Consider the following 27,429-nt stretch of genomic DNA (forward strand, 5'->3'; position numbering starts at 1 on the left):
TTTTGAGACAGAATCTCACTCTGTCACCCAGGCTGGAGTGCAGTGACACGATCTTGGCTCACTGCAACCTCCACCTCCCAGGTTCAAGCAATTCTTCTGCCTCAGCCTCCCGAGTAGCTGGGATCACAGGTGCTTGCCAGCAAAGTTTGTATTTTTAGTACAGACAGAGTTTCACCATGTTGGCCAGGCTGGTCTCGAACTCCTGACCTCAACTGATCCACCTGCCTTGGCTTCCCAAAATGCTGGGATTACAGGCATGAGCCACAGTGCCCAGCTCCTTTTCATTAATTTCTGTTTAGGGTGTAGGGTCTGTGTTTGATTTCTTTTGCACATGTGGATGTCTAGTTGTCCCAGCACCATTGTTGAAAAGACTGTCTTTTCTGCATTGTGCATCTTAGAAAATGAGTTGACTATATTTATATGGGTCTATTTCTGGGTCCTCTAATCTGTTCTATTCTTTGTCTCTCCCTTTACCAGTAACACACTGGTTTGGTAACTGCAGCTTTCTAAGTCTTCTAGTCAGGTACAGTCCTCCAACTCTGCTCCTCTCCTTCAGTATTGAATTGATTATTCTGGGTCTTTTGCCTCTCCACATATACTTTAGAATCATTTGTTAATATCCACAAAATAACTTGCAGGGATTTTGATTGCAACTGCATTGAATCTATAGATCAAGCTGGAAAGAACATGCTGAAAATACTGTCTTCTTATCCATAAATGTGGAATTTTTCTCTATTTGGTTCTTTTTTCATCAGGGTTTTGTAGTTTTTCTCATATATATAGAAAGAGTACACATTTTTTTAAATTTATACGTAAGTATTTTATTGTTTGGGGGTGCTAATGTAGAAGTATTTTGTTTTTAACTTCAAATCCACTCATCCATTGTTGGTATACAGGAAAGTGATTAACTTTTGTATATTTTGAAATCTTGAATAGTTGTTCATTATTCTAGGGGGTTTTCTTGATCCCTTTTTACACTTTCTACCTGAAAAATGTCATTTGTGAACAAAGAGAGTTTGTTTCTTCTTTCAGTATCATTAAACTTTAACTTCCTTTTCTTGCCTTGTTCCATCTGTTAGAGCTTAAAGTGCTGAAAGGAGGTGGTGAGAGCGGACGTACGGGCCTTGGTCGTGATTTTAGTGGGAAAGTTTCTACATTCTTACTACAGTATATCATGTTAGTTTTGAGGTCCAGTGGACAAGGAACGGCCAAGTGACACAAAAGGCCTCAACTGATACTGCAAGGACTTGCTGACAGTGAGAGGTTAGAAACACAGAAGACCCCACCCACACTGAGCTCTTGAGAACAGTGAGGGGTCAGGGACAGGGGAGACCCCACCCACACTGTGAGGTCCTGATGAGAGCAAGGGGTCAGAGACAGGGGAGACCCCATGTACACTGTGAGGTCCTGAGGACAGGGCACAGCCTCCTCCAGGCTTGATGGGGGTGCACATGGTGGCTGCAGGCATGGTGAGCTCTTGCTGCTGGCTCCCAGCACTGAGAGGAGGGAGGGGCCATGGTGTCCGCATGCCTCGGGCTGGGCTTGGGGACCAACACTGGCCTCCTTGGGGTGCCCAGGCTGGGAGCACTCACTCACCTGTGGCCTTAGTGTAAGGACCCCAGAGGGCAAGGTCTCCTTCTGCAGGCTGCTAAGTATAAATCAAGTAAGAAAAAGAGAGCAGAAAACAATTTCCCAAATCAAAAAAGAACATCAGGGTGCTGGGCGCAGTGGCTCACGCCTGTAATCCCAACACTCTGGGAGGCCGAGGCGGGTGGATCACCTGAGGTCGAGAGGTTGAGACCAGCCTGACCAACATGGAGAAACCCCATCTCTACTAAAAATACAAAATTAGCCAGGTGTGGTGGCGCATGCCTGTAATCCCAGCTACTCAGGAGACTGAGGCAGGAGAATCACTTGAACCTGGGAGGTGGAGGTTGTGAGCCGAGATCGAGCCATTGCATTCCAGCCTGGACAAGAGGGAAACTCCGTCTCAAAAAAACAAAAACAAACAAAAAAGATCAGAGCTCCCTGGGCTGTGGCTTTCTAGAGAGGCTGCTTCCCAGTTTTCCTGCCAGGTACCTGCACTGGCTCTGGCAGCTGGCACTGCAGCCCCTAGTCCAGCTGGAGCCTCAGAGCAAGACCTCCTGTGGAACTGGGGTCTTGGCAGACATCCTCAGTGAGTGACATCGAGACCAGGCCATCCTGGATTAGGGTGGGCCCTGGACCCGTGGCAGGTGACCCTCTAAGAGAAAGGGGAGGGGGACTTGAGGTGCACACATCGGGAACTGGCCATAAGAGGATGGGCAGAGACTGGAGCGTGCAGCCACGCGCCCAAGGCGCCTGAGCCACCAGGAGCTGAAGGAGGCCGTGCGGGGTGCAGGGTCCTCCCCAGAACCTTTGAAGGGAGCACACCTGGGATACCTCAATGTGGGGCTTCTGGCTGCAGAGCTGCGAGGGAAGGCCCCTCTGTGTGAGGCTCACTGAGCAGCCTGGGAAGGCAGCACCACTGGGCATGGGGTGCACCAGCATGGAGGCCCCACAGGCTGGGCCGTGGCACCATCCTGGTCCTTGCCTCCCATGTGCCTGCACCCTTCCTTGCAGCCCTGCATGAGGCATCTGGAAGCAGCATGGCGAAGGGGCACCACCCGTAATGTGACGTGCAGTCCCGCCAGAGGCCATACTCACCTCCCCCAGGGCCTCTGAGGGAGTGGCCGCTGACCCAGACACAAGGCACCAGGTAGAAACAATGGCACCCACCTTCAAAAACCACTCTAAAGCCAGCATTTCCCTTTATTTCTGGATGGAAATGGGGCCATAAAAGCAGAAATCAATATTTTTGTTTGAAAAGTGCAGTCATGCTAATTTCACTTTTGGCTAAAACCGAGACGATAAAAGAACAGTTGGGTGTTTATAGGATGCCCTCAAAGTGAGCTGGCTCAGTGAGCTGGGTTCTAACTTCACTCACAAATTCATAGTATAGCTAAGAAGGCCAGTCTGTCCATGAAAGGGAGCCAAGACAAGACGAGGGCGGCGCATTGGCCTCTTCCAGGCCTGTGCCAAGCATCCTTGGGGTCCCGCCATGGTCCACACTTCTGCGGCATCTGCAGAACATGTCGCCGGGTCCTGTCTGGCAACAGGGAGAGCCGAGTCGGGGGGCAGGCATAGCGGACACCTGGGGAGGCCCCTAGTGTGGAGGTGGCCCCATAGTAGCAGCCCCATCCAGAGGAAGACCACACTGGAGGGCCACAGGTCTCTGCAGCCCTGGTACCGACTCCCAGCTCTCCATCTCAGGGGGATGTGCAGGCAGAGACAGGAATGCAGGGACACTCTGCCCCTAGGTCAGCCTCTTCATCCGCCTGTTGTGCTTGTCGATGGTCAAGGTTGCCCTGTCCACAGCTGCTGCGATGCCATCCAGGGCTTCGTCTTGTCTCTCTAGCTCACTCTCGGCCTCCAGGGCCAGCCCCTTCATCCTCCTCAGGATCTGGGGAGAAGCACAAAATCACAGCAGAGGCTGCCATCTCTACAAACCCTAGCAGAGACAACATCTCCCCGTCTCACACATCCAAGAGCCTTTGTGTGACTACCTGGGTGATGCCATCTGAGAGCCAGCGGGAGGGAGCCAGCAGCCCAGCATCAGGGTCAGGTCATGGCTCTGCCTCTGCCAGTACAGGCCTGGTGAGATGAGGTGCCTGCCCCACCTCCTGCCTGGTGCAGCGGCCACACTCTGGCCTGCCATCTCCAGGCTGCGGAGTGCTCTGTTTGGCTGACCCTGTGGGAGCGTTGCATGTGGGTGTGGAATTCCTGCCCACAGCAGGGCAGCTGGGGACCTGGGTAGGCAGCTCAGATTTGAGTCCCAGCTCTCGCCTGGCCACTATGCTCATGACCTGTCTGCACGTGGGTCCCTAACTGCAGACGGACTGGGAAAGCAGGATTAAAAAGAAACACAAACCCTTTCTCTTAAGTGTGAGATGTTTCATGCACACTGCAAATGACAGAACGAAACTCTCCACACGGTGGAGGGCAGCCAGCACCGTGGGGGTGTGGGAGACAGTCCCCAGCCCAGCAGGTGCAGAAGCTGGAGGCACGCAGGGCCAGGCAGGTGTCGATGGGGAAGGCTGGATGGGTGGGCCGCCCCAGGAACGACAGCACAGAGATGTGTCCCCTGGGTGCAGCGGGGGTGATAAGCTGAGGGCTGAGCTGGTGCTGTGTCTGTGGCTTAACCGGCTGTGTTCTATGAGGAATCTAGGAAGGTGAACCACACTGTGAAGCACTGCTTTACACACTCAGCCTAGCTCTAGAAGCCTCATACCACCACCTGACAACGGAGAATACACTGGAAAAGAAACTTGAGTGACCTACCACTTGCAATAAATGTCCATGTCCTCTTTCAGGGAAAGTTCTGGATCACTGCTTAAGACAGGAGAAGGAACCCTCAGTGTTCTGTGTCCCCACCAGTTGGACGGCAGTGACCGCCCAGGGTCCAGGGGGTGGTGATCTTGAGGGGAGCCCCTACAGCTCCTCTGGTTGCCTCTAGGAACAGCACACCTGAGCCCTCGGGGAGCGGCCTCCCCATGCTCCTCCGCCCAGTGACATGGCGGGAGGCTCAGCGTCCTGCAGGGCTGGGCAGCCAGGGCAGGGGATTCAGTGCTCCCCAGCAGCAGGGCGGCCAGCGGTGGAACACATGCAGCTCGGAATTCAGGGTCACAAGCAATGCCCCCGCCCATGGTCCGGCCTTCATCTGACCCATGAGAAACAGTATGGAGGCGGCCAGGACAGAGGGCCAGTCAGTCAGATCCAGCTCCCTCCACTGGACAGTGTGGCTCACATGAGATCACAAATGCGAACAAGCTGTAAAAACCGGAAAGGGCCCAGCCAGGGTCGCTGCTGCGCTGCAGAAGGAGCCCTTTCCCGGCCGGGTGCCCAGACCCTCTCTGCAGACAGCACAGGGAGTTGGGGGCTGAGGTCACTCACGGGCACACAGCAGAGGTGAAATGAGCCACATGTCCCTTTCCAAACGCAGCCTTCCTGCTGAGATCTTTGTCATAAGACAGATGAATAAATGCCTGACTAGAGCCCCAGTTCCAGACAGCAGGGCTTCTGCACCCTCGGGAGCTGGCAGAAACTCCATCTGTTGAGTCATGACTTAGATCGCTGGATGGGGCTCTGGAAAGTATATGGTGGGGTCAGTGGCTCCAGGAGGACGGGCAGATGACCTCACACAGGAGGTCTTTTCCACCGCCTGGCCCATGATCTCACGTGGCCCACACCCAAACCGTGCCATGAGAGGGAAGAAAGCCTCAGCCCACCCCTCGCTGGCTCTGCTAACCCGCTCCCTTCTCACCTGCCACTGCTCTCAGTGTGATCCTGAGGGCATTGGTGGAACCAGCAGGCACAGTCCTTGGAAAGGATGGCTGGGCTACACACTCACACCGTCCCTGTGCCTATATCCCGTGAGGAGGCCTCCCGGAAGCCAGGGATATGGATCCGCTTGGGCTCTGGTCTCAGTCCCTATGTCCCTCGTCAACCATGCTAAAATGTGATTTAAGCGTATTTAGAATTTAAATGTCCTTCAGGGCCATAGGGCTCCTGTAAGCTGACAGCTGGGGAGATGGCCCAAGCCCCTGCCAGGACCCACAGCTCTAAGGCATCCCACCAGCCCCTGCGTCAGCCCTGCCCTCTCCACAATCACAGCGTGGAGTGCTATCAGGAGACACCACTATTTGTCTTTTCTGTTAATAACTGCATGTAGAAAACCAGGAAACAAGAGAGAAGTTAAGGAAGAAAACAAAATCTGTCCATAATCCAGACCACTGTTAGGCTGGTACCATCAGTGACAAGAGCACACTCCCATCTGGCTTTTTCCCCCATTGCTATGTCCATACACTTTTGCGAATAACTTAAATTTGAGATTAAAGTACACACACAACTTTGTCTTCTGTTTTTACCATCCCATAGCTATTCTGAATGAAAGCTGAGTTATTGGATATGCAATGTAAGCTGACTGTTCTAAAAACGTGGTACATTTTACCTCTGTTTCACAGACAGGGTGACCTGCCCAATGAGGATACACTCATTGCACATAGAGATGCTGTGCGGCATGACCCAGGTCACGTCCCAGGTCACTGCCAGAAGTCCCATAGCCTTTATAGGTGGTGGCAGGGCCCTGGGACATCCAAGGGAGGCTGGGCCAGGACCTGCTGTGGCTCTCAGACTGGAGTGTCTTCGGCAGGATGACACTAAGGGTAGCGGAATAAGCCATATTAATCTGTCTAACCCTGACCCAGATGTTCAAAGGTAAAAATGATAGGGAAAACAAATAAAATCCTGGACTGAACCCAACAGACACAGAGTACCGTTTGACATACATCAATGCCAATAATTATTAAACATACATCATATTCTTCTTTTAAACACAGTCCTAGCAAGCCGCCATGAAGGTTATACTTCCCATGGCAAGGCCCAGCAGAGACCTGCAACAACTCAGGGATCAAGAGCCACATGGAGACTAGGACCACAGGGAGGCGTGAAGCCCATCCACCTGGGGCCACCTCCACACAGACCCCGAGAGCCCCACACTCCCGTTCACTATCTTCCCCACATGACGCCTGTCCCCCCGGGTCATCTCCAACAGACCCAGGCAGGCCAGCACTCCTGTCTGCCACCTTTTCTGCAAGGCTGAGGGGTGTATGCCCAAGATGCTGGCTGTGCTAGTGACCCTGGTGTGATGTGATCACTTTATGTTCCATGTATGGAAAATATCACTACATAACCCATGAGTATGTACAATTATTCTCAACCTAAAAATATTGTCTATGACATCTCCCCAGAATATAAAGAAGAAAATAACTTTTTTTTAAAAAAGACACCAAATTCATGCCTTTTTCTAGTGCATAAGAAAGCAGTGGAAATAGCAAAATTTTCTATAGTTTAGGTTTTTGCCTAATAAGCACAGTAATAATATGTACATTTAATTTGTGACCAAGACCAGCTGATCTGTCTACAGAAGTGGAATATTTTATTGTGTACACAGACAAAATAAAGGCTGGCTCCTACTGTACTTTTTGATTTGAAAATGTCTCACCACGTTGAAGGCCTTAAAAGAGAACTCATTCCAAATAGCTTGTTGAGACCCTTGGCCTGCCTGCCAAAATTGCACTTGAAGTTAATTAATAATGCAAAAACACAAGAGCGATCTGTACAGCTGCTAGGTCTGCAGACAAAGAACATTCCTGAGCGAACCTTCAATCTGCCAGTGTCCTGGAGTGCGGGTCCGGATTCTTTTTCCTTTAAGAAGGGACTGAAGTAATTACATGGCATCGTGTGCATTCCACATAACAGGGATGGAAAGAACGGAGAATGTAAAGTCTGGCCAAACCCTAGAAACAGTTGTTCCTCTGCGGCCTGGGGTGACAAGCCATCTAGCCATTGTGTAGGATGCTGTCAGCTCCGGGGCAGCCAGTGGCCTCAAGGAGGAACCCTCATGGGATCTGAGTCAGAGGCCAGGTGCAAATCAGACTTCCTTGAGTCCCTGCTACATAAGTAAAGAAACCCAGGAACCGGCCTTCCTTCCAGCCAGTTCGACCTCCATAGAAACCACCTGATTAAAAGTGCTTTGGGTTTTAGGGGAAACAAACTTTTATAAACTTCAAAGAAATAGAGCAGGGAGTGCTTGAAGGACAGTACAATCTAGGCAGGCCCTGGGGCATGCCTGCGAGCCGGACCTGAGAGAAGTGTTCCTAAGAGAAGCTGTGGCTTAGAACGTCAGTGGATGCCTGGCCAGACCTAGGCCCAGACTCTGTGGTCCTGAGCGGCTTGTGGGACCCGCTGAGGGCGTCAGAGCCAGGAAGGGGAGCAGCCCTAGGTGACTTAGGCAGGCAGCAGGAGGCACAACCTGAACAAAGAAACACAACTGAGTGTGGCCGACACTGCCAGCTTGTGGCTATGGTCCCCTAGGATAGCACCAAAGCCACTTTCCTCCAACACATCTGTGAGGAGGATGCCCTGGGTGCTGCGGGGCTGGCCGGCTCCCTCGTGCCCTTAAGCAAAGGCTGTTCTGGAAGAAAAGCTTCTGCTCGCTGCCCTGCTAAGAAAGCCTCTGTCTCCATGAAGCTCCTGCAGACTCAGAGCAAAGCATCACCAACACTGTCTGGGTTGACAGTGACACAGGCCAGAAGCCCTGCACAACAAAGACAAGAGCGTTTAGCATTCTCACCATTTCCATTTTGTTTACAAAGACAAAAAATAAATATGGAAAAATAGCCTAATGAAGTAGGGTGGGCCCACCTACCAAGCAGCTGTGTGTCCATGCGTGCACCATTAGGGCAAGGCTGAGTGCCGGGGGCCTGAAGACATCCCGGGCTTGTGCTTTCGCTGCCACCAGCAGCCCAGGAAGATGCTGCTCCAGAGGCACTCAGGGCCTTGAGCCTCCAAACTCTGCGGGACATTGGCTCTTGTGTCCCACGTGACATGTCTGCTCTGGCTCGCCTTGCAACGCCGGAGTGTGGCACATCACCGCACCAAGCCAAGCATCGAGAGCAGTCTGCTGTTAGCTGTGCTGCCCTGGCTGTGTCATTAAGCTGACTCACTGAGGAACTGTGAATTTTCTTGCAGTGAGAAATTAGCAACCATTTAAGTACAGAGCTGGGATAAATCAAGCTGTCTACAACTCAAAATAGTTCTACCAGTTGGGGCCATTAATATGCTGCAGAGAATGTAAAGGGGGAAAATTGGCTCTCACCACAGCCAAGCTCTGGAGGCCGTAAAGAACACTCTCTGCTGCGATCTGTCACACTCGGCACTCGCAGACCACCCTGAGGCCCGCCCGAGTCCCCTCTGCTGCATTCCTGGAGGCCAAGGTGGTCTGTGCACTAGCAGGGGGGCAGGCGCAGGGCCCCCCTCCTCAGGACGCCCCCACGGCGGTGGGTTGAGGCAATGAGCACGGAGGCCTTGCTGCTCAGAGGGGACTTTGAGTCAGCCGGGCCAGCTGAGCTCACTCCAGGCGCGCACAGGAAACGCCGTGCAGAGCAAGGAGCCGGGCCTGGACTAAATTGTCCTGCCCAAGAGCGCTCCCTGCTCCTAGACCACAGATGGAGATTCCCATTAAGAGAGCCAAGTGCTTGAGGGACGATGAATCCTCACTAAAGTGTTCAGTGAATGTGAACTGAGTGCCACTGAAGGTGCATCTCACACGTGGAAGAACCTCAGTGGTACCCTCAAAATAGGAAACAAACTGAAAACACACTACAATGTGGCTCTTCCAAGGGGTCGGCCACAGCCTCACAAAACCCACTTCCCAGCCTGAACCAACACGGCCAGAGCTGTGGCCAATGAATCTGCTCCCAACTTGCCAGGCACCTCATGCTCTGCCCTGTACACTGCGGCCCTGTCCCCCTTGCCTCTCATCTACACCTTGAGGCGGTACGCTGCTGTGCAGAGGGGACAGGAACAGGACCCAACACTCAGGGCTGTGACACACAGCTCAGAAGCAGCCACAGTGCTGACCCCTGCCATCCAGGGCCACTCTGCAGCCTCACTCTCCCAGTGGGTGATGCCTGGCCCAGTGAACCTGCCTCTGGCATTGCTCTCTCATCCTTCAACACATGGTGTCAACAGCTGCACAAACCCACTTCCCAGCCTGAACCAAGACTGTGTAATACCTGCTGACCACACTTAAAGGCTAGCAAATGTATCAAAATGAACAGAACAGCTAGGCAGAGGATCCATACAGAAACAGGCAGCCTGCACAGCACTATAAACCCATGGCCCAGGAGACCTGTGCAGAGCACTCCACCCACAACCACAGGAGCCCATTCTCCTCTGTACCAGATGCCTCCATGGGCCACAGGCTGGGAGGTGGGCCACGGACTGGGAGGCAGCCCTCAACAAGCCTAGAGAGACAGATCCACAGCAGGTGTCTCCTCCAACCATAGCAGAGGGAAGCTAGTAACACGGAAAACTGAAGTGTTCACAAATTAAACAACCAACAGGTGATGGAAGGGAAATCAGTAAATTCTTTGAGATGAATGAAAACAAAAGCATGATATACTAAAATAGTCATGTGCTGCGTAATGATGTGGATGCATCCTGAGGAACCATGGCTCAGGGTCTCATCGTGGGACAATGCTAGAGCACACATACACACACCAAGGGGGCAGGGCCTGTGGTCCCTGGCTGCATAGTGGGGCACATCCCCGCAGGCTGCAGGCCTGCACGGCACACCACAGCACCAAGCAGCACAAGTAGCTGGAGCACCACAGTAACAACCTGCACATCTAAATGTGAAGGAGGCGCAGTAAACGTGCAGCATAAAGATACGAATTGGCACGCAGTATAGGGTGCTTCCCGTGAGCAGGGCTGGCAGGACTGGACGCAGCCCTGGGTGTGTGGTGAGTGACCGTGAAGGCTTAGGCTTGACTGAACACTACTGTGCACTTTATCAACACTGTGCACTAAGGCTCCACTAAATTTATTTTAAAAAGTCTTTCTTCAGTAATAAGTGAGCCTTAGCTTCCTGTAACTTTTGTATATTACAAACTATGATTTTTTTTTAACTCTGACTCTTCTGTAATAAAACTTCATACACCAACACTATATAGCTGTGCCAGAATAATTTTTCTTTACATTGTTATCCTATATGCTGTTTTCTCTTTTTAACTTATTTTATTTTTTACTTTTAAAACTTTTTTTTTGGCCAGCACAGTGGCTCATGCCCATAATCTCAGCACTTTGGGAGGCTGAGGATGGAAGGCTGCTTGAGCCCAGGAGTTCAAGACCAGCCTGGGCAACATAGGGAGACTCCATGTCTACAAAAAAATAAAAAAAACAACTTAGGTGGACATGGTGGTACACACCTATAGTCCCAACTACTTGGGAGGCTGAGGTGGGCGAATCATCTGAGCCCGGGAGGCGGAGGTTGCAGTGAACAGAGATCATGCCACTGCACTCCAGCCTGGGAGACAGAGTGAGACCCTGTCTCAAAATAAAAAATACAAAAAACCTTACTACAAACCTGCAGTAATCAAAACAGCGACACTAGACCACAGAATGGAATTAAGTGAGAAACCAGAGATAAACTCATATATCTATGGCTAACGGATTTTCAACAAGGGTGTCAAGACCATTGAATGGGGAAAGAATGGTTGGCTTACCAAATGGTACTGGGAAAACTCGATCTGGGCACACAGAGTAAATCTGGGTCCTCACCTCACTCTGCACACAAACACTAACTCAGAATGGCTTCACAACCTAAAGAGGAAACCAAACCACAGAACTCCTAAGAAAACATGGGGGTAAAGCTTTATGTCCTGGGGGTCTTAGAGCATTTTCCATAATAAGGGGGATCACTGTGTACCCCAAAGACTTGAGAGCAGGGCCTCAAACAGACGCTCACATGTGAACACTTACAGCAGCGTTCTCCATAGCAGCCTAAAGGAGGAAAGAGCTTGCACATCCACCAACAGAGGGGTTTTCAGGGCATAGGCCCTGAAAACCACATGCCAAGTGAAATAAGCCAGGCACAAAAGGACAAGGGCTGCGTTACTCCCCTGCTGTAAGGAACCCAGAGTGGCAGGCTAGCAGACATGGAAGGCAGAGTGGTGGGTGGGGGGCTGGGGCAGAAACGTGGGTTTGTGTCTCAAGAGAAAGTTTCTGTGCAGGACGATGGTGGTGAATTTCATTAACCCCACTGAATCGTACACTTAAAAATGGTTAAAATGGCAAAATTTGTGTTTATATATTTCACCAATTTTTACAAAGTGAATAATGAGAAACTCCCCACTGCTATAACACATAATACCTTCCACAGCCAGGGCCTCCATGACACCCAGCACTTGCCCCACACACCTGGCCTTCATTAACGCGACAACTGGGAGACAGGAAAGGCTCAGGGTGGGGCGAGTCCTCCAAGACTGAAGTCCCACTCAGCACTCAGTCTCTGCTTGACCTGTTCAGCTGGTACAGCCTGGGAGTGGCCTTGGGAGGGCTTGTGAGGTGCTGGGCTCCAGCCCTCAGCACGGGTCCTGCACTCTATCCTGCCAGGCCCCTTGCACCGGCAGTTTCCCAGGTGGTTTCTGGGTACCGGTTGGTGTGAGTATCTGGGACCCCAAGGGCTGTGCCTGGTATGGCCTCCTGCCCCCATCGCTCTGAAGCCACGGGCCCTGCTCAGCCCAGGGTCCTGGGTCCTCCGCAGTCATGCCCAGTGCAATGGGAGTTTGGGGGACATAGGCACAGGAGTGGCTCACCCGCAAAAGCAGAGGGTGTGGGTGGGGGTGGACAGGGTGCACAGAGGTGGGTGAGCAGGTGTTCACCGTCATGAACCCATTAGCCAAAGAGCATACAGGCTAAAAGGGAAGGCGTGGTGTTTCCCTGTGATGCTGCCTCCACCTAGCTGCCAGAGGTCTGAGTTACAGGGCGCCCTCAAGCCACATGCATGCAGGGCCCCCACACCTGGTCCAGGGTGCCCGTGGGACATGGCCTCCTGCTGTGTGGATGTCGGGCTGTAGGGCATGTTGTCCCCATTCCCAGCCTCTTCTTACGGATCAGCATTTAGAAAGTGCATGCAATGTGGTGTCAGCAGCATGATTAATAGGAACTCACAGTGAAGGCACAGATCCCCAAACACGCAGCTCAGCTCAGCTCTCCTATCTGACTGGTATCAAGGCCATAAATAAAAACAGCATCACAAAACCTCACAGCCCCCCAAAATCGACCTCCTACCTACGTTGTGGTTAACACATGACATGAACAGCCTGGAAAAGCAGGAAGGCATGGGACGCTGAGAACCTGAGTGGGGGAGGAGCCTGGCCTCCCCATCCCTCCTCACTCACAAGCAAGGCCCACTTCTGCCTGGCTAGTCTCGGAGGGTGGGTGCTGCATCCAGTGCCCCTGCAGAGCCCAGTCACCTTGGGGGTGGCCAGTCTCATCATCCCCTCTGCCCATAACCTGCTCTCCAACTCGCCTGCTTCACACACTCCCACTGGGGCCAGGCAGGAGAGCAACACTTGTGTCAGGTGCGCTCAGGACAGAGCACGGTGTCCATGCAGCTTCTCCTGCCCCCGGCGACTGCGGAGCCCCAAAGTCACATGGGGCTTTTGGCTCCCGACGTGGTCGATGAGCTCAAAGAAGCCAGGGTGGTCATGCACTGATCAATACCCTTACTCCAAGTAGTAGGGAGACACTCTGTGAAGATCGTTATCTTACGTTCATTAGGTACGCAGGAAACCATTGATTTTTTCCCCCAACTAGGAGAGTACACAGATTAATTGAGGGAAGTTTAGATTAGAGACATCAGGGACAGGGAAGTCAGGGAAGCCAGACCAGGAACGGGGGTCCTGAGGAAGATGCAATGCGTTCTCCAGTTCCTAAAAAAGAGAAACATAAAAGGAAAGAAAGGGATATTACCTTCTGAAGATAGTTTCATAGAAGGCAAGGAGCCCCAGAATGACTTCGGAATGTTCCAGCAAATCACCAGAACTGGTCCACATGGAACATGACGCTGTGGAGTGGGCAGAGGGTTTCTGCCAAAGATGTGAGGACAGAAACACCTGGGTCCCCATATGCCCAGATGCTGCCATCCCACACCCCCATGTGAGCCCTACCTGAGCCCCATGTGAGCCTGGCCACACCCTCAGACTCACCCCCATCTCAGCACCAGGCTTGGCTTCCTGGGAACCCTTTGACTTTGAACGGAATGAGTTGCATGGCTTTCCTGTTATCATGTGTGTTTGCATTTGCCGTTTATGGAGACGTCGCAGGCAGTGGCACGCTGGTTGCCCCATGCCATTAGGCAGGAGGCTGAGGTGTCACCCAAGCATCCCCTGGGACCTGTGCCCGTTGGGACCGGCCATGGCACATCCGTTCCTATCAGGAACCACGGCAGCAGTGCAGCAGGCTTCTTTCCCACCATCAGGCGCCAGCGAGGCTCCCACCCACTCTCCCGCCAGACCCAGTGTCTGTCTACACTGAGTGTCCATTTGGTTCTTCCCTGGGGACAGAGGGACGTGGACACAGCAACCCCAAAGCAGGACAAGACAGATGCATGAAATGGAGTGTCCCAGGGAACTGCCCGACACCACCTCCAGTTATGCTGTGTCCAGGCCCCATGTCCATGGTATGGGCTGCAGTGGATTCCACAGCCACAAAGAGGAGCAGACAACAGAAGCAAGTCGGGGGCTCTACCAAATCCACCTCCTACAGCCCCCAGCTGTCCACCCTCCACAGCCACAGTGACACAGTGGCCAGGGCCCCACAGACAGCAGGGCTAGCTGTGCCACCCGTGCCTGTCCTGTGTGATCACAGCCACCCTCTCCTGAGCAACCCCATTTGCAACCCACACTACTGGGACACGTTTCCGCGTGATGGCTTCAATAGCATCTGCAACAAAAACCACAGCTAAATGAAGGGGGGGTTTCGTGCATTTTTATTTTCCCCAGAAATGTAACTCACTCTGGCTTTTGCTTGAGCTTCAACTGTGCACTAGGAATTCTCTAAATAGGAAACACATGTATTGCCTCAAAAAGACAGTCTCCTGTGAAACTAGGCTCCTCCTGCAAGGAAGGGAGCCCACATCTGACCAACGTGCTGCCCTTGCCCCCCAGGCACTCCAGGCCTTCCTAGGCCCTCCCAACCCCATACCTCAGGTGACTGCTTCCTCCCGCTCTGCCACTGGCCTTGATGCCAGAGTCCTGAATGTGGAGACTGTTCCTCCCGGTGTTGAGCCACTGGGCTTGCTGGATCTCTAATGATGGCAGCACCCATGCAGCCCCAGAGGAGATGCAGCCTGGATGGCTGGTGGGGAGTGCCACTCACCCTCAGCTCTCTGCAGTCACCTGACCACCTCCCCATCGCTCCCAGGCTTTGAGGCAAAGAACACGCCACACATGGCAGGAGAGTCTGATGTGTGGACACTTGAGGGCCTCTCCAACTACATGACCACCATTGCAATTAACAGGTAAAATTCCTACTTTTTCATCTTAAAGCTTTGTTCCTACTTCAGTCTAAACACAACCGTGGGTTACAGCGAGCGTCTCGGCTGTGGACACCTTTGCGGGGTATGGGAGTGGGGTGTGCTCAGATCCTGCCAGTCTCAGCCACGTGCCCTGAGGCACTCAGGAGGATGGCTAGGGAAGAATCAGGTAAGTCTGTCTTTATAGTATTGGGCTTTCTCAAAAACCCCAAGCAAATGAGACCCAGGCCAAGAATGTTCTGGAGGCAGTTAGTATATCTGAAGGTGACTAGGAACCTGCAGAGTGAGCTGGCTACACCTACCAGGCAGTGCTGTGTGTGCCATTACCAGACATGACTAAGTGAGGCCGAGAGGAAAAAGTGACAAGCCGTGTCCACTTGAATTACCCTAGAGCAAAGATGAACACCTTTTTCCCCAAACAAGCTGGCCTCAAAGGAGTTTATGCCTACACAGACACATAAAGTAAGAATTGGTTTTTAAAAACAGGCTTAAGAGACAGAGCGTCTTTATCCACCTCCTTTTTTTTGTGGGAGCCACCCACAAAACACTCCCTACAAAAACAGGGCCAGGCCTAACAGAGCCCTAGACCCACCTGCCAACTCAGAGGCTCAGGGACGGGGAGCCCACGCCCTGCGTGGACACAGAACTGCAAGATCCAAAGTGCACAGTCTCAGCCCAACAGACAGCTTCGCTTTTTCAAGGAATCAACTGCAAGGGAAGATGAGATGGAAGCTGCACCTGGAGATGAGCTGTGTGTGCGCCACACACCCTGTGGGACATGCCCTTCAGTAAGGGCTCAGCAGGTTGGAGCACTGCCTGGATACTGGATGGTGCTGAGGAATGACTTCCCGTTTCCTAAGGCAATAGTGGCAGTATGGTTCTTTCTGAATGGCTCTTATTCTTTAATGATACATATGGAGATATTTACAAATGAAGTGATATGATGACTGGGTATAGCTTCAAAAATTGCTTGGAAAGCCAGCATATTAACCAGCAACCTCGGGACAAGACAGGAGTATTTACACTGAACATTAAAATTCCAGCCTCCCAGGCATGAAGTGCTGAGCCTCCTTAAGGACCAGTGCTCAGCACAGGAGGGCTGAGTGAGCCATGCACCCGACTGTGCATGCACTCATACAGTGCACACACATAACACGTAACACACAGCAGGCAGGTACCTGCATGCACGCACAGTATACAGAGTACACGTGCATGCACATGCACAGCACACACAGACACAGAGTACACATGCATGTATAGGTATAGTGCCTGCACGCTCCACACACAAGACATACACATATGCACATGCCCATGCACAGTATACACAAGGTACACATACAGCACATATACATGCACAGTACACACAACACATACACCACATGCACAGCACACACACGTGCATACACATACAACACACAAGGCACACAGGTACTCACAGTGCAAGTATACACACATGCACATGGACATATACACAGTACAAGTACATGCATAACATATGTACACATAGCACACACAGTAAACATAAATGCACAATATGTGTACAGTACATGCACACTACACACAGCATGCACATGTACATGCACAGTAAACATACACACCTGTGCACACACACACAGACATGTACAATGGGTGCAGGTAGTAGCCAAGGCAGCTATGTGTGCATACAAATACAAATGTGTCTGAATGTGGTGCATGTTGTGTTCCAGGAAGTGTGTGGACCTGGGACGGACACTGCCCTTCCTCCCTCCCTCCCTGCAGCTACCGAGTGGAGGCCAGCAGCTCCTCCCGGGTGCGAGGCCAATATGGATGACCCAGAGCTTGTTTGTGGTCAGGAGGGTGAGGGGAGCAGCCTGTGGGAAGACTGGGACACAGCGCTGGCTGGCACGGCATTGGGGACATATTACCTGGGTTAGTTCCTGGGTATCCGCCTCGGAAAGGGCTGGCAGGCTTGTCTGCAGGTGCAGTGCTGTGCCCTCCTGGTCTACTATGGGTGGCTCACGGTGCAGGGTACGGCCCATCAGCCCAGATGCTGCAAGGAGAGCAGATGGTCAGTGGTGACATCTCTTGGAGGTGCAACAACCCTTGTGTGCTCTGGATGGCAGAGCGTGGTCTTTGAGGCGGTGTTCCTCCCGCCACCACACGCAGGACTGCTTCCTCTCTCGACCTCTGCAAGCCTTGCCTTGCCACTCAGCCCCGAAGGATCAGGATCTGCAACACTGCAAACACATGGTGGCCACTCTGTACCTCTCAGAGTAAAAGCCCTACATCCCAGGTGGGTTTGTTTTGTTTTGTTTTGAGAAAGGCTTAAGATTTGTAGTATACAACACAAGAATCATTGAACTCTGGTGAAATGCACATCACACAAGACTGGGGAACTGCAGTGACATCTGAGCTACTCTACAGAAGGCTGTGGTTCCGAAGAGCACAGGAAGTGGCCCACAGCCCGGGCCAAGCACAGCCACACGTCTGCACCACCGAGGTGGGAGGTGAGTCAGAGCTGCCCGTGGTCAGGCTCAGAGAGGACCTGGGTGTTTCCGCCCTGCAGTGAGCCTCGGGGCTCTAGGCTACCTGCCAGAGGCAGTCTCGCTCCACAGAAGATGGCCCAGTGTGCCTCCTGCAGAGGCCACCTGCCCTTTATTTACAGAGCAGCTTCAACGGCAGCCTTGACACCCTGGGGCCCAGATAAGTGCGCAATGTTGTTTGCTCTTCCGCAGCACAGGCAGCTCCCCGACATCTGGTGTAGCCGTCATTTAGGAAGATGCCAGGAAACAGGCAGGGAGAGTGCAGTTGCAGTGCCAGCTCCCGATGGGGCAGGAAGGCAGGTGGACGGCCTCAGCATCCCTCCCAGGGTCTTACCTCAGCCAGCAGAGCCTATGCCCTCCTCACTCCTGATGAATGTGGCAGCCCGGGAGCAGTGGCCGAGCACGCCCTCAGAAAAGGAGAGGAAAGGGGGGATATCTGGGAGTGCACTCTTGCTGGGGCTGAGGGCACATCCCTTCTAGCCTATCACCCCCTAAATGATACTTACAAGCTCACCTTCCAACTCCACCCTCCACAGGAGTGATGCCACTTCCAACACGCCACCCCTGCCAGCCTATCACCCCCCAAATGATCCTGACAAGCTCACCACCCGATAGCACCCGGCTGAGCAGAGAAGGAACAGCCTTGTCCAGGGCCACAGGGGACTGAGCACAGAGATGGCCCTAAAGAGGGAGCGGCTCCAGGCCCAGCAGATGGGTGCAGGTGCGAGTGGGGAAGTTGGGTAAGACTCAGGTGGGAAGTGAGGGGCTCCCTTCACAGACAGTACCAGTGGAACAGATCGCCCAGAAGGCTGTTTTCCTATCCCACTCTTCAGAAACAGAATCTGGTTGCAACCAAGCACAACAATTTTACAACGTAGGTTTGCAACACCCAAGCTGTACATGGGTGCTCTCTGGGTAGCTGCGGCCCACTACTGTGCTTCTCCGAATTTGTACATTACCCGTGGGAGTCCGCAGGCCCTCACAAGAAGCTGCTCACTGAGGAGCCCTTCTCTGAAACGCTGAGCCATAGTGCACAGGCCAAGCTAGGCTGGAAGACACAGCCACAAACTCAGAGGATGCGTGCCCCTGGTGACCTGAGATCACAGGGCGGCCCCCGTCCACCTCTCAGCACCAACACAGCCTAGGCCACAGGAATGGAGGGGCATAAACTGCCCAGCCTGTGCTGCACCAGTGCCCCCATCCTCCAAGAGCCCTACACCCCACCCCGCCCTGCCCAAGGCTCTCGTAGTCTGGTCTGCAGTGTGCTGCCTGCAGTGTGCTGTGTGATGGTCTGTAAGACTGCTACGTGCTGGTGCCCCAGATCTGATTTGCTGGGTGTTGGGAGCTGAAGGACCATGTGCTTTCCTCAGCATCTTCTTGAGCTGCAATTCCCTGGCTATGACGTGAACTTTAAAAAAACAAAACAAAACAAAACAAAAACTATCTATTTTGTAGAGATAGCATGTCCATAGGTTGGTATCAAACTCCCGGCTCAAGTGATCCTCTTGCCTCCGCCTCCCGAGTAGCTGAGACCACAGGCATGCAGCACTACAACCTGCTAACTTTTGTGTTTCTGCTTGTTTTGAGATGGAGTCTTGCTCTGTCGCCCAGGCTGGAGTGCAGTGGCGCGATCTCAGCTCACCACAACCTCTGCCTCCCAGGTTCAAGGGATTCTCCTGCCTCAGCCTCCCGAGTAGCTGGGACTACAGGCACCCACCACCACACCCGGCTAATTTTTTTATTTTTAGTAGACACGGGGTTTCACCATATTGGTCAGGCTGGTCTTGAATTCCTGACCTTGTGATTCCACCTCTGCCACCCCAACTGCTGGGATTACAGGTATGAGCCATGGCGCCTGGCCTAATTTTTGTATTTTTTTATACAGACGGGGGCTTGCTATGTTACCCAGTTGATCCTCTGTCTTCTGCATCCAAGTGATCCTCCCACACTGGCTTCCCAAAATGCTGGGCTGCAAGCATGAACCACCGTGCCCAGCCCACACAGGCTCTTAAGGGCAGAGCCCCTAGGCCTCCCTACCTAGGACATGGCTTTCATTTCAGCACCTGAGGCTGCGTGACAGGGACACTCAGGCCGTTCTGGAATTTTAACAAAAAGGACTTTGCCTAAACACTCAGAAGGCTGGACAGAGCGCTTAAGCCTCAAGCCACAATGTGTCTGTTGGGCGTGGCGGCTGGGGTCCTGGTGAGGCTGCACCCCGCCATCTCCACAGCCACAGTGCTCATGGAGCTGCTGAGTCACGCTTTTAACATTTCTTCCAGGAAAGCTTAATGTGGTTCTGTAAGGACGGTTTCTGTCTTGGGGTCATGAGTGACTGCAATTAAACAAAAGCATCACAGGTAGTTCTCAGCAAGAGGGGTGGGGTGACTCGACTGTCCGGGAGTCACCTTGCTGGCCTGGGGGTGCAGGAAGCCAGCCCAGGAAGAGCTCAGGGCACACTACGGGCTGCAGAATGTGTGGGTCAGCTGGAAAGAGGGTGCCCTGAGGCCAGAGGCCCCTGTGCAAGACACAGCTCCGTCTTCACTGCCAGTGCTCACGAGGGGCTGCCTGCACCTGCCTGGGAGCGGGGATCTGGGCTGCCAGCCTGTCTTTCCCCAGCAAGTCCCTTCCCTCAGCCCTGGCCTCCAACACTCACCTGTCACCCAGGAAAAGGCCTCTGCTAGGCCTGGTGGGCCTGTGAAGCTAGCACACAGGTTAAGGACAGCATAGGGAGCTGAATGGAGGAGACAGCAGCTTGTGTGCTCCATCTCCCACTCGACCAACACGTGCATGCAGGTGGGGGCCGAGCAGCTTCCTCTGATAGGCTCTAGGCCAGCTGATGCAGTACCCCCGGGCTCCCCAGTCAGCCCATCCTGGGCCCGCGGTGCCACAGCAGGCTCCTGGGTGCTTCGGCTCCAGTGGGAACTTCCCTGCCTCAAAAGACGCCTGGCAGTAACGACCTGCAGAGTCAATCTCAGCCACCCTGATGCTCTGGTCCTTTACTAACTGCCCACTCCCCGCGCCGGCCTCCTGCCCTGTCCTGCTGCTGGTGCTGCTGCGCAGATAGACACACGGCCCAGGGAAGCAGAGGTACAGGAAAGGCTGTCATCAGAGAGCTGCAAGCCCAGGCAGGCCTTAGCCCCAAGACAGGCAGTGAGTGACAAAGAAAAAACTCAGTGAACAAACAGCCTTCAAATATGCTGTGCACAGCAGGGTGGAGGCTCACGCCTGAAATTCCAGCACTCTGGGAGGCTGAGGTGAGAGAATCACTTGAGCCCAGGAGTTCAAGACCAGCCTAGGCAACACAGCAAGACCCCATCTCTAAAAAAAAAAAAAAAAAAAAAAAAAAAAAAAAAAAAAAAAAATTAGCTGGGCATGGTGGTATGTGCCTATAGTCCCAGCTACTTGAGAGGCCAAAGTTACAGTGAGCTATGACTGCACCACTGCACTCCAGCCTGGGTGACAGAGTAAGGCCCTGTCTCTAAAAGAAAAAAATAAATAAAAAGAAAAAGAAAATACTGCGCATGTCCCTTGGTAGGATATGTGGGAAGGAAACCTCACCCTGTGGCCTTCCTCCCAAACCACAGCCCAGGCTGACTGCAAGAACATTTGAGACGGAGGCTGCTGTGCAAGCCCTAACCCGGCCTCCAGAAGGGTGTCAGAACCCATAGGGCCCAGAGACACGAGAGGAGGGTGATCGTGCGGCCCTGGGTGCTCCTCGAGGCAAGGACGAGTGTCTAGAATAAAATAAAATGTGCGTTCGGCACACAGCCCTGCAGAGGTCTCTGGAAAGGCTCCCTGCCCTGGGTGTCCCTCCCTGACAAGTGCCCATCCAGCGTCGTAAGGCTGCCACCCTGTGGCCACACGTGCACCAGCGCTCATCCCAGAGGCAGAGATTTCTAAGACATCCGTCATGGTTTCCACCTTCAGGGAGCCCACAGTTTCCAGCTGAGAGCAGTAAACACAAGGAAGCTGGCACAGAGTCCCTGTGCCTACGCATGGACAACAGCAGCAGGCAGCAGGCAGAGGCAAGGCCTCAGAGCTGCGAGTGCCCCACACACTACTGAGCTCCCAGCAAACGGGGCGCCGCCTTCTTGCTAACACAGCACCAGGCAGGGCACTGCACGCTCCAACCCCTGCACGGAGCCTCTCCAAGAACACCCTCTGGAGGCACAGCTGCCCCATGAGACCAGCACCTAACTGGACAGGCCAGGTTGCCCATGGGGGTGAAAGTGAGCACGCAGAGGGGGCACAACAGTCCCCCACAGGAGGCACAGTCCATCCCACACATGCGGCAGGTCCCTGTGGGACTATGTGCTGCGTGTGCCACGTGGCAAGATGGCTGCCCCAGGTACTCGAAACACCACGGGCCAGGTGCAGCCGTGCAAGTGAAAAGATGATGCTCGCTGTGGCTACAACCCGCACTCAGGTGACCTAAACTAACGGGGCCCTCCTAGCCGAGCAGGAAGGGTGATGCCATCAGTCCTGAATCCTGAATGCACATTGAGGCCCCCAGAAAAGGTCATGATTCCCCTCTGACCTCAAACAGCACAGGTTGCAGGAACCCACTTACAAACACCAGCCCGCAGAACACAGGAGTGCTGGCCACCACGGTGCAGCCAGGTTGGCGACATGGCAGGGCCACTAAACACACTGAGTGCTTCTCTATTGGGACCCTGGAGAGTAGTCCTGAACTCCACAGAATGTCACAAACTTCCCGCCTGAAGCCATACCCGGGGATCCCTCTTCAGTCCCCACACCACCAGGACAGTCCCCAACTCCACAGCACGTCACACACCTCCTCCCTGAAGCCATGTGCAGCAGTGCACCTGTGCCATTCACCTTGAATGTGGGTGAAGACCTCTACTTCCTATGCTTCTGTAGCCTGTCTCCCACTAGGATACTCGGGTTTGGGCCTGCACTTTAGTGACAGCAGCTCATGGTGACCTTTGATCTCCCCATCTTGATCAATGGATTTCGTTACATTTCACACCATGTGCTCCATTCCATAGGGGTCAATGCCTGTCTTTGCAACCCCTGACTTTAAGGCATACACAGGAAGGTGGTAGGTTCTCTGTGATTCATCCACATGCTGCATATCTAAGGTGTGCACCTTTCATTTTTAGGGTGTGTGTTCAGCCCTGGGGCTCATGGGACTCAATCTATTATTATGTGTATTTCTTTCTGAAACTTGAAGCCATTTGGAATAGAAAGCAAAACATTTTCATATTAGAGAAACAGGTCATGGGAACTGAAATCTTTCTCTCAAGAGAAAAATTAGAGAAATCGAAAGGGTAGCAAATATCTCTTCCTTTTAGCAGACATCTAGCGATCAAAATCCCTAAGAACACAGCTTTACATGCTTTACATATAGACACGCATTAGAGTATGGATGTCCATGTCACATACATGCACAATACATATGCACTGGTACACGTGTACATCATATGCATACATGCATGTGTATTAGCTATAATGCTAATATTAGAAAATGGAGTCTTTTATGACATTGAGATTTCTTAATCAGAGCTTGAAGACAAACTGCAGGGGAAAATTGGTGGATTTTACCATAGCAAGATAAAAGATTCCTGTAAGGGGGGAAGAGAGTCTAGAGGAAGTGGCTGCAGCTTCTAAGCCAGCCAAGGCTGATGGTCCAGGATAGCAGGAAAGTCTTGCACATCTGTCGGGGAAGAAAGCATATGAGGAAAGAAGAAAACACAACAGGCCATCCATAGAGCAAAACCTGCAGGGCCAAAACAAATACAATGCATCAGAGGCCCCACCTCCTAACCAAAGAAAGGGTAAAGGCAAGAATAACACCAAGGGGCCACCAGCTTCCCATCAGACAAGCAGGACCATGGTGGCTCCTAGCACATGAGCCTCGGTCCTGTGCTAGGGAGGAGGTGGGCCAAACGTGGTGGACATGCCAAGACGCAGGGTGTCTGCCCCTCAGCCCGGCCCCAAGGACAGGCCAGCTGAGCATTCACAATCTACAATGGAGTCTGCAGGAAGGCACCGTGGCCACTCCACACACATCTGAGAATGCCACAAACACACAGAATCATGCTGCACAGTTCTCAAACACACATATCTTTAATAGCATGTCTGGGCGCCAGGCTGGGAAAACCTAGATTAAATGTCCAGGGAAACAGGAGCAGGCAAAGTAGGGGTGATGGGAATGGCCCCACCAGGGGAAGTGAGATGGTGCCAGTCACAATCTTGAGGTGGTGGTTCCCATATCAAAAGGAGGGGAGATGAGAGAGACAACAGCAGGAGCTTCCTTTTGCTCTGATGCAATCATTCTGAAAGCCCTTACTGTGTCGTAGCAGGTTCTGCATCACCATAACTGAGCACCTGAGACTGGGTAATTTACAAAGAACAGAGCTTTAGTCAGCTGACAGTTCTGTGGGCTGGGAAGTCCAAGGGCATGCCCTGGCTTCCACCAAGGACTCTCGTGTTGTGGCAGAGACACTCAAGAGTGGAAGCGGACATAGGCAAAGAGACAGAATCAGAGGGGCATCCAGCCTCCTAACAACTCACTCTTGGGAACTAATGCATTCCCAGAACTCATCCAGGCTTCCCAGAGGAAGCACTCACTACCATGAGAACATCACTGAGCCACCCAGAGGGCAGAGCCCTTGTGACCAAACACCTCCTAGCCCTGCCACACTAGGGACCAAATTTCCACATGAGCTTCGGTGAGGACAAACTGTATCCAAAGCATGGTACCAACCTGCTTTGGAATCCATGCACCTATCAAGTGTATAGTTAACTCTCAGTGATTTCAGATTCACAGATGTCAAGTACAAGGAAAATGGTCTGGAATTGTTTTCATGTATAAACAAACGAGCTGTCTCTAGCAAGCTGGAGGCCAGCAGCTGCTCTAGGTGACGCATCTATTAGGCATTTCCCACAGGCATGCTGAGTCTGTCTGTAATTTTAGAAGTCTGTGCATGCGCTCACTGCCTTGTCGGTCACTAACCTGCATGCCAGACTGAGCAGCTCTTCTCTGCAGGTGAAGAGGTTCTTGTGCTTCTGAGCACCAACGCATCTTCTAACAGCTCCATCTTCTTGCTGAATTGCACTTCTAAAATGGGGATAACCTCTGGCATCTTGGCGGATATCAAACGATAGGCCACGTCTGGCTTTCCAATAAACCGCTGGCGGATGCTAATTTCATAAGGTGAGTGGACCTTGATGTCATCCACATCCTCTCTTTCAAACCTGTGCATGAGCAAAGAACTGGAGTCATGTATTTCCAACCCAGACACAAGGACAGTGAGCCTCCCTGGCTTAACGTGAGACTCTGTTCCGTGGGAAATAATGGCAGGAATTTTTATCAATATCCTTTCTTTCCCAAAGGGTTCACAACTGGTCACAGAGACACCTTCCCTAGGCTTTGTTTCCGGTGGCGTCTTCCAAAGCTTGGAGCTAAAGGGCCACCAAGCAGGAGATTCCAGTTCTGTCAGCAATCTGAAAAAGCAAACAAAACATGGAAAACTGGGTCAATTCATGTTTAAGGAGTAATACCTTTTTTTTTTTTTTTTTTGGAAAACTGTTTTAACCTTTGTAAAGCATGTTGCCATTTTACTGTACTTCATTTCCACATGCACTCCATGAAGCAGGAGGCACAGGGACTTTTATTTCCAGTGTGAGAAGAGAAAGCTGGGGGTCAGGGCAGTGAGAACATTCATCCACAGATGCAAAGCCAACCAGCAAAAAAACAGCAAAAATGCACACCTTCTGCCTAGAATATCGCTCTGCCCACACCATGCTGCCTTGACGGGTCATCTTGATTCAAAATAAAACCTGTACTTACTGTCTAGGGAGCTATCTAACAGACCTTTCTGCTGTGATGGAATGTTCTACGTCTGCGCTGTCCATACCGTAGGAGGCATATGTGACAACTGAAGCTCTGCCTAACAGGCTCCTTCCCCCAGCCTCGGCCAGACCCAGCATTAGAGTGCTTCCCCACCACCCACACTCTCAACACCCACTCTCATCCGCATGCTCCAGATTCCTGTTGGTGCCAACTGCACCTCCTCCTCAGAGTACACTTTGTATCCTGTCTTTCAGCTTCTGCTGGAATTGGAGTCTAGTTGAGCATCTACAGGTGTGGGGACAGGAGCTGAGGAGAACCCAGCATGTCTTGCAGGATGAATCTACTTAGACTGGGAGGAAGGGCTGCCTCTCCTGGCCAGGAAGTTTCTGCAGCCTTCAGGGACTCAGCGTCCCCAGCTTCTGCAGGCTGCAGTCACATGTCTGCACTGGGGTTCTCAGGGTCCCGTTCCGTCTCGGTCACGCCCTCAATGTCACAATAGATGCCATGCGCAGTTAGAATTCAGCCACTTGCAGCAGGAGACTCCAGATTCTGTTTTCAGAAAGCTCTGTCCTGCAACTACAGGAGCTAAGGGCTTCCCTTGGAGCAGATCCAGAAATGTCCAGGCTGTTCCTGGAGCACCCTGAGCTCATTTGTTTCTTTCCCCATGCTGCCCAGAGGGGTGACTGCGTCAGTCAGGGTTCTCCAGATAACAGAATCAGTGGGTATGTCGGGGGGAGGGAAGGATGGGCTTATTTGAAGGAATGGCTCCCATGGTTGTGACACTGCACCTAAGCTAACTGCCATGGGCCAGCCTATTAGAATTATTAGCAAGATTACATGGGGAAAATCATGGCTACTTTCACTGATTTCTGGTTGAACGTGGCATTTCCTTCCATCCTGAATGTAGACAGCTTGAGTATTAGTTGAACCTTTGACTGTCACCAACAGAAATCTCATCACATTAATTATTGCAGATCTCAATATATCACCATCAACCCCTGCTTTAAAATAACTGCAGTTACTAGACCTGCCGTTGGCTTCAGTATCTCACACATCAATAGGAAGACATCATATGATCTCAGCCTGCATTTATTACAGGCCGTTCTTAGTCAAGATTATGTATTATTATCCACATTAAAACAAAAGGTGCGCAGAGAGTTTGCTCACTGGCATTTGGGATTTTGATGAAGGTAGATGAGTGAGCACTCCATGGCTTCCTTGCCCTGACTTACCTCTAAGTGACCGTAATATCTGTGGTGCAGTAGATGGATGTGAAATGTCAAAGTGGTAGCTGCACCCAAGGTGGTCTGTTTTAGTTGCCAACAGCAACACTCACACGTTTTCTTTTACAGTGATGACTCCTAGCACTATAGTGAAGGTCTAGGGATGAACGCAGAGATTTCTGGTTCCAAAATCATGCCGCAGACACCAGCTGGCTCCACTCCTCCCACTGAAAACCAGAAACAAAGGCACAGCACCAGCAATATCCCAGAACTCAAATGTGAGAATGGGATGGCCTCTGGGGCCACAGAGAAAGGAACAATTCCGAAGAGAGGACTAAGGGAATTGACCTTCCACATCCGAGACATTCCTCACCCGGATAAAGTTCCCCTGACTCACAGTCTCCTATCTGGAAAAAAAGAGATTGAGGTGAACAACCTGCTTCCCTGACTTCTTGGGCTCCCTGGCAGGAAGCATGCTCCTACCTCAACCCATGGGAAGCACTGCCAAGGAAGAAATGGCCCTAAGCACAGCCAGAAACAGTGGGGCACGGCAGGACCAGGACGCTCAGCCCTGGGTGCTGTGCACAGTAACTCGGCTTAAGGAGACACCTAGAGCAGCTGTTGGGCAGTACTACGCCACAGGAGGTATAATCCCCAGGACCCCAGGCAAAGCCCCTCGCCAGCCTCTCCACACGATTGGGACATCCCCTCCTAGATCTACCCCATTTCAGACAGGCAGCGCCCTAACTGTTTGCTGGAAATACACGTGGGCAGAAGAGGCACCACCATCAGGGCACTGCTGAGGATGGTCGGAGGCTTCTGAGCAGACAGAAGGACAGGCAGGAGCCTGATCTAAATGGCTGAGGCCAGGTCCAGAAATATTCTGTGTATCAAAGTGGCACC

General features: G+C 52.3%; 1 protein-coding gene across 1 annotated transcript in view; it reads right to left on the reverse strand.

Moving 5' to 3' along the window:
- Positions 1-2,774: 2,774 nt before the first annotated feature.
- Positions 2,775-27,429, reverse strand: part of SNAP47 (synaptosomal-associated protein, 47kDa) — a 45,159-nt gene continuing 20,504 nt past the window's right edge. Inside the window, exons 3-5 of the mRNA XM_011960525.1 lie at positions 24,464-24,954; positions 16,867-16,991; positions 2,775-3,481 (exon numbers count right to left, since the gene is read on the reverse strand). Coding sequence (XP_011815915.1) covers positions 3,335-3,481; positions 16,867-16,991; positions 24,464-24,954 — 763 coding nt within the window. The 3' untranslated portion in view covers positions 2,775-3,334. The remainder of the gene's footprint in view (positions 3,482-16,866; positions 16,992-24,463; positions 24,955-27,429) is intronic.

Source organism: Colobus angolensis, unplaced genomic scaffold (genome assembly GCF_000951035.1).
Source record: "Colobus angolensis palliatus isolate OR3802 unplaced genomic scaffold, Cang.pa_1.0 Scaffold511, whole genome shotgun sequence".
Classification (NCBI taxonomy): domain Eukaryota; kingdom Metazoa; phylum Chordata; class Mammalia; order Primates; family Cercopithecidae; genus Colobus; species Colobus angolensis.